This window comes from Physella acuta, unplaced genomic scaffold (genome assembly GCF_028476545.2).
Source record: "Physella acuta isolate Inbredline_101_S28 unplaced genomic scaffold, ASM2847654v3 ptg000709l, whole genome shotgun sequence".
Taxonomy (NCBI): domain Eukaryota; kingdom Metazoa; phylum Mollusca; class Gastropoda; family Physidae; genus Physella; species Physella acuta.
In genome coordinates, this window is record NW_026732228.1 from 155,001 (window position 1) to 162,345 (window position 7,345).

Below are 7,345 nucleotides of genomic sequence, written 5' to 3' on the forward strand. Positions count from 1 at the left end.
AATAATGAAGCGATCTGTTTTCAAATTAGCACGTAGTTGCCATGCAAAAAAATAATATTTCTTTTATTTTTATTGTAGATGTTAAATTAGTCTTTAAAACTAATTTAAAGAATTCCGTTATTATTACGAAAAGGGTATATAACTATAAAATAGGGGATGTTTTCCTTAGTTTTCAGTCCATTTTAAAGTTTGTTAGTGTTAAGTTCAAGTACGTGTGAATTCTAGTAAAAAGACTGTTGTTTTTGTTTTTTTGTTGTTTTTTTTTTTTTGGGGGGGGGGGGTGTTTTTATTTAAATATAATATTTTGATCAAGAATATATTTCACATATATATTTTTAAAAGTGTGATTTAATGCTTGAAAACCGTTTCTCATTGTGACTTACGATACTAATTAACTAGAGATTATCAGCATTTAAGTAGAATTTATTCTGTAATATTTAAAAAAAATAGTCTTGCTCTGCTGAAGCTTAGAAATGAAGGAAATCAAAATTAATTATGCAAAGCACTTGTTAGAAAAATGGTTATTGTCATACAAAGCAACCTACGATTCACACCTAAACCTGTGTTAGGGTGACAGAGGTGCGGGTGGGATTTGGCGAAGTTTTACCACTACTATAGGAAGGATAACACGAATCATTCGACAGTCAAACATAACATTAAAACTATTCTAGCTACCTATGACATATTATATGTCAGATGTAAACTATTCTAGCTACCTATGACCTATTATATGTCAGATGTAAACTATTCTAGCTACCTATGACATATTAGATGTGACATGTAAACTATTCTAGCTACCTACGGCATATTAGATGTGACATGTAAACTATTCTAGCTACCTATCAGATGTAAAATAAAAACTAATCAGGATAAGATTAGATGAATATGTGACAAACTTGAAATGCAAACTATTCCAGATCTAGCTAAATTAAGATGAAAATATGAACTAGAAAAACTAAGAAGTTTTTTTTAAAATTTAAGTCACCTTTTGTTGAACTGGCACTGGTCATCTCGTTGGTGGTGGTAGGGGTGGTTGATGTGGTCGTCGTTGTGGTCGTCGTTGTGGTGGTTGATGTTGTGGTCGGCGTTGTTGTGGTTGATGTGGTGGTCGGCGTTGTTGTGGTTGATGTGGTGGTCGGCGTTGTTGTGGTTGTAGATGTTGTCGACGTTGCTGTTGTTACAAAGAAAGCAATAAATTACAGTGTAAGCAATCCATGTGGGTGATGTGGAGGGAGACTTGGTGGAAACCATGACCTGGTGTGGTAGGTGGGGGGACGGGTGTGGTAGGTGGGGGGACGGGTGTGGTAGGTGGGGGGACGGGTGTGGTAGGTGGGGTTGGGGAGACGGGTGTGGTAGGTGGGGTTGGGGGACGGGTGTGGCAGGTGGGGAGACGGGTGTGGTAGGTGGGGAGACGGGTGTGGTAGGTGGGGAGACGGGTGTGGTAGGTGGGGTTGGGGGTGGTAGGTGGGGTTGGGGGACGGGTGTGGTAGGTGGGGTTGGGGGTGGTAGGTGGGGTTGGGGGACGGGTGTGGTAGGTGGGGAGACGGGTGTGGTAGGTGGGGAGACGGGTGTGGTAGGTGGGGTTGGGGGTGGTAGGTGGGGTTGGGGGACGGGTGTGGTAGGTGGGGTTGGGGGTGGTATGTGGGGTTGGGGGTGGTAGGTGGGGTTGGGGGACGGGTGTGGTAGGTGGGGTTGGGGGACGGGTGTGGTAGGTGGGGTTGGGGGTGGTAGGTGGGGTTGGGGGTGGTAGGTGGGGTTGGGGGACGGGTGTGGTAGGTGGGGTTGGGGGACGGGTGTGGTAGGTGGGGTTGGGGGTGGTAGGTGGGGTTGGGGGACGGGTGTGGTAGGTGGGGTTGGAGGACGGGTGTGGTAGGTGGGGTTGGGGGACGGGTGTGGTAGGTGGGGTTGGGGGTGGTAGGTGGGGTTGGGGGACGGGTGTGGTAGGTGGGGTTGGGGGTGGTAGGTGGGGTTGGGGGTGGTAGGTGGGGTTGGGGGACGGGTGTGGTAGGTGGGGTTGGGGGTGGTAGGTGGGGTTGGGGGACGGGTGTGGTAGGTGGGGTTGGGGGTGGTAGGTGGGGTTGGGGGACGGGTGTGGTAGGTGGGGTTGGGGGACGGGTGTGGTAGGTGGGGTTGGGGGACGGGTGTGGTAGGTGGGGTTGGGGGTGGTAGGTGGGGTTGGGGGACGGGTGTGGTAGGTGGTGTTGGAGGACGGGTGTGGTAGGTGGGGTTGGGGGACGGGTGTGGTAGGTGGGGTTGGGGGACGGGTGTGGTAGGTGGGGTTGGGGGTGGTAGGTGGGGTTGGGGGACGGGTGTGGTAGGTGGGGTTGGAGGACGGGTGTGGTAGGTGGGGTTGGGGGACGGGTGTGGTAGGTGGGGTTGGGGGTGGTAGGTGGGGTTGGGGGACGGGTGTGGTAGGTGGGGTTGGGGGACGGGTGTGGTAGGTGGGGTTGGGGGTGGTAGGTGGGGTTGGGGGACGGGTGTGGTAGGTGGGGTTGGGGGACGGGTGTGGTAGGTGGGGTTGGGGGTGGTAGGTGGGGTTGGGGGACGGGTGTGGTAGGTGGGGTTGGGGGTGGTAGGTGGGGTTGGGGGACGGGTGTGGTAGGTGGGGTTGGGGGACGGGTGTGGTAGGTGGGGTTGGGGGACGGGTGTGGTAGGTGGGGTTGGGGGACGGGTGTGGTAGGTGGGGTTGGGGACGGGTGTGGTAGGTGGGGTGGGGGGTGGTAGGTGGGGTTGAGGGACGGGTATGGTAGGTGAGGTTGGGGGACGGGTGTGGTAGGTGGGGTTGGGGGTGGTAGGTGGGGTTGGGGGACGGGTGTGGTAGGTGGGGTTGGGGGACGGGTGTGGTAGGTGGGGTTGGGGGACGGGTGTGGTAGGTGGGGTTGGGGACGGGTGTGGTAGGTGGGGTTGGGGACGGGTGTGGTAGGTGGGGTTGGGGTGGTAGGTGGGGTTGAGGGACGGGTGTGGTAGGTGGGGTTGGAGGACGGGTGTGGTAGGTGGGGTTGGGGGACGGGTGTGGTAGGTGGGGTTGGGGGTGGTAGGTGGGGTTGGGGGACGGGTGTGGTAGGTGGGGTTGGGGGACGGGTGTGGTAGGTGGGGTTGGGGGACGGGTGTGGTAGGTGGGGTTGGGGGTGGTAGGTGGGGTTGGGGGACGGGTGTGGTAGGTGGGGTTGGGGGACGGGTTTGGTAGGTGGGGTTGGGGGTGGTAGGTGGGGTTGGGGGTGGTAGGTGGGGTTGGGGGACGGGTGTGGAAGGTGGGGTTGGGGGACGGGTGTGGTAGGTGGGGTTGGGGGACGGGTTTGGTAGGTGGGGTTGGGGGACACGTGTGGTAGGTGGGGAGACGGGTGTGGTAGGTGGGGTTGGGGACGGGTGTGGAAGCTGGGGGGACGGGTGTGGTAGGTGGGGTTGGGGGACGGGTGTGGAAGCTGGGGGGGGACGGGTGTGGTAGGTGGGGTTGGGGGACACGTGTGGTAGGTGGGGAGACGGGTGTGGTAGGTGGGGTTGGGGACGGGTGTGGAAGCTGGGGGGACGGGTGTGGTAGGTGGGGTTGGGGGACGGGTGTGGAAGCTGGGGGGGACGGGTGTGGTAGGTGGGGTTGGGGGACGGGTGTGGTAGGTGGGGTTGGGGACGGGTGTGGTAGGTGGGGTTGGGGGACGGGTGTGGTAGGTGGGGTTGGGGACGGGTGTGGTAGGTGGGGTTGGGGACGGGTGTGGTAGGTGGGGTTGGGGTGGTAGGTGGGGTTGAGGGACGGGTGTGGAAGGTGGGGTTGGGGGACGGGTGTGGTAGGTGGGGTTGGGGGACGGGTGTGGTAGGTGGGGAGACGGGTGTGGTAGGTGGGGTTGGGGGACGGGTGTGGAAGCTGGGGGGGGACGGGCGTGGTAGGTGGGGTTGGGGGACGGGTGTGGTAGTTGAGGTTGGGGGACGGGTGTGGTAGGTGGGGTTGGGGGACGGGAACTTTGAGATATACATACATACCACACACACACATAGCAAAAACACACATATTTACATACCAATTTCGGCCACACCAACAAGGATATTTCATGTGTGTTTCATATAACTCTTTTAATCTATCTTGACCTCTCTCCCACGTACACACAACGACAGATACACACTCAACCTCACACACAAACACACCACATAAACAGAAATTTCCAACAGTATGTATTTTATACTTTTACTTGACCACATAAACATGTATGTGCATCTCAAATGCTAATAAAATAACAATATTTCTTATAACACTGTATGTCTATCTGCATCTCATACAATCAAAGGTAGCAGCTAGCACTTACTACTAGGGCATGTTTTGGTTGCCGAAAGGTAAGTTGGGTCGTTGTCTAAGACATGTAGCACAGAGTCCCAGTGGCATTCTTCGTCAGCAAATCCTGCCATAAGACAGTCGCTCTTAGTCCTGCAGAACTCGAAACAATCATCCTGTAAAATATTCATTTTCGTCGATAGAGGAAAGATTTCCTTGTGGTGGATAGATGCTACTATAGTAAAGTTAACATTATTGAACAACTTCAAATGTTTAATACGTTTAATACGCTATCTACACAGTGCAATACTTTACAACAGTAATATGTGTGCGACATCTTGCGGTAAACAAACCGACCCAATATTTTACACCACAGTCTTATACCCAAATATATAAAAGCCCATGCGCGCACTTCTCTCTCTCTCTCTTTTTCTCTCTCTCTCTCTCTCTGTCTGCAAAATATTTTCACATGATATGAAATCAGTATCCTCAGCGATATATGGACAACTTGATACAGACTTTTGTTGAAAATAATATGGTAGATGTTTTAAAAGTATAAACTAAATTTTATTTAAAGAAGGAAAATAAAAATAAAGGCGTATTCGAAAATAGAAACACACTTTTTATTATGCAACCGGAAAAGCGTTTATAATTGTTACAAAAACGCCGAAATCAATGACGTCATATGTTATATGTTTGAAGTACGGAAAGTACACAAAACCAATGGCGTCATCTGCCAATTTTAGAATATGAGAAAACAAACTATTTCATTAAAATTTTATTTAGATCTATAGATCTACTTATCGAGATGCAATTTTTTAAATTGATACAATTTCCTCCGCCAAAACTAATACAAATTACTTTAAAAAACAACATAAATACCATTGAAAAGCCGGGTTTTTAACGCAATCATTTAAGTCAGTGAGTGTATTTCATATGGTTTTGTGTTGACTAACAATGTATATGATTTGGTTTTATTTTTTCTAATAGGTATTAGTAGTCTATATTATTTTAAATGTGTCGGATTTTTAGCTATTTAGTTATTTCTTTGCATGGTCAGTAATATTGTTCAACGTGTAGTAAAGCACATTGTGTTTTGACCAATAACTATTTTATAAAATATTCTTCTCAATAACTTGTAACATTAAAAATATATAGGCCTATAATTCACGTGTAACGGGTACCGACGGCTAGTATGCATATCAAACGGAAACACAATTAAACAAAAACACGAAAATACGGTACTAATTCAAAGAACTCATAGCGGGGAGTGTTTAATATATGAACCCATTCACTGCTGCATATCAGATCATTTACTTACATCCACTATAACAAGATTATTTTAGAGCTAAAATGAGTTAAGAATGTTATGAGCGAACAGTGCTTTTATTAAAGAAAGCAAATATGTTTTACTATTTTGTAGCATTTACAGTGCATTAAAATCTCATTGTTACGATCTGTTATTCAACGAGTCAAGGGATAGTTCAATCCTTTTTTAACTTCTCATGTTCACCATCACACTGTAGCCCTCGACCAATGCCGCTACAATCAAGCCATTCCACAATCTGTCACTCCAGCTTTTATACCCGCACTCGACCTTGGGATAACAATACCTAAACACCCTGGGGTTAACTCAACTCACACACACAACCCTCCACTACGTTCTGGAATATTCTAACCTATTCTAATCTATCCTACACCCAGTGCCGGCGCCAGGTTATTTAGCGCCCTAGGCAAAACTTATTAAAAGCGCCCTCTCCCCCCCCCCCCGCAATTCTTTTCGTGCCCCCGTATTATCAGAGGCGTAGCGACCCTTCCCGGCGCCCGGGGACAAACTTTCGATTTGCACCCCCCCCCCCCTCAAACTTGTTTTTCCAGCCCATTTTGGCACCCCGGTATGGACAGCGCCCAAGGCGACCGCCTAGTTCGTCTTATAGGTAGCGCTGGCCCTGCCTACAACTGACCCCTAACACTATTTATTATAAACCTTTTATATATTTGTTTTATTAAACGAAGCAAATCTCGTTAAGAACTTCATTATATCTTTTTTCTTTCGTGTCCAATACGATTGGGCCAGCCGAAGTAGAGTCCTTCTGTTTCAATGACCTTCAAAGACCGTGATTTAAACTTGTGATTATCGGGTTCAATCACAAACTATACTATCCAACGCGAATTGATTGAAGTAATTACATCCGCACAAAACATACCTGAGTGTTGTAGCCGATTTCTAAATTTGCATAATCTGGTACTTGTATTCCTTGACTTTTGTGAACAAGCATGGTGCAATCAGCTGAAGTTAATGAACAAGTGATATATATATATATATATATATATATATATATATATATATATATATATATATATATATATATATATATATGCACTACTACACCTTTCATTCGATCGTTTTAAAGAGCACCCTACAATATTGACAGGGTGGCACACGACATTCGATGATGAAACCGAGCCAGGGGGGTGTACGTGGTACTACAATCCTATATATTAAAAAACGTGAGCTTGTTTTCTACAGCTGCGTTATTCCAGTGTAAACAAAGCAGGCGCTATATTTCTTGGATCACAGTTGTTGAGACGGGGGTTTGTCCAGGGCGTGCACGTTGTAGCGTTTGTGCAGTGTGGCCAGAATGTGAGGGCAAGGTGGGGGAGAGCCAAATCTATTAGAGGGTGGGGCCTAACGCCGACAAATAAAGTGCTTACGCTTACCTTGACAGTGTACGTATCCAAGACTTAAAGACAAAAAGAGTGCAGCGATTAAAGCGCTAGAGATTTTCACATCACCGATAGCCATCGTCTTGAAATCGTACTTCAAAATTTGAAGATGATCTTAGTTCTGGATATAATTCCTGATAACTGATGTCTAGTATCTATGGAAAAAAGTTTCATGTTAGCGGAGGTAATTTATAAAGATCAAAATTCAGTTGTTATTTAAAACGACAAAAATTGATTTGTAATTACAAATTACAAAATTAAATTATAGTTTAAAACGACAAAAAAATATTTCTAATTTAAAATGACAAAAAAATTGCTTCGAATTATAAATTACCAAGAAATTATTTTAAATTCATAATG

General features: G+C 47.4%; 1 protein-coding gene across 1 annotated transcript in view; it reads right to left on the minus strand.

The window, feature by feature from the left end:
• The window catches only part of LOC131949677 (uncharacterized), a 12,470-nt gene extending 5,383 nt beyond the window's left edge, over nt 1-7,087 (minus strand). The window contains exons 1-4 of the mRNA XM_059311537.1: nt 6,980-7,087; nt 6,466-6,548; nt 4,293-4,434; nt 986-1,171 (exon numbers count right to left, since the gene is read on the minus strand). Of these exons, the coding sequence (XP_059167520.1) occupies nt 986-1,171; nt 4,293-4,434; nt 6,466-6,548; nt 6,980-7,064 (496 nt within the window). The 5' untranslated portion in view covers nt 7,065-7,087. The remainder of the gene's footprint in view (nt 1-985; nt 1,172-4,292; nt 4,435-6,465; nt 6,549-6,979) is intronic.
• Nucleotides 7,088-7,345: the final 258 nt, after the last annotated feature.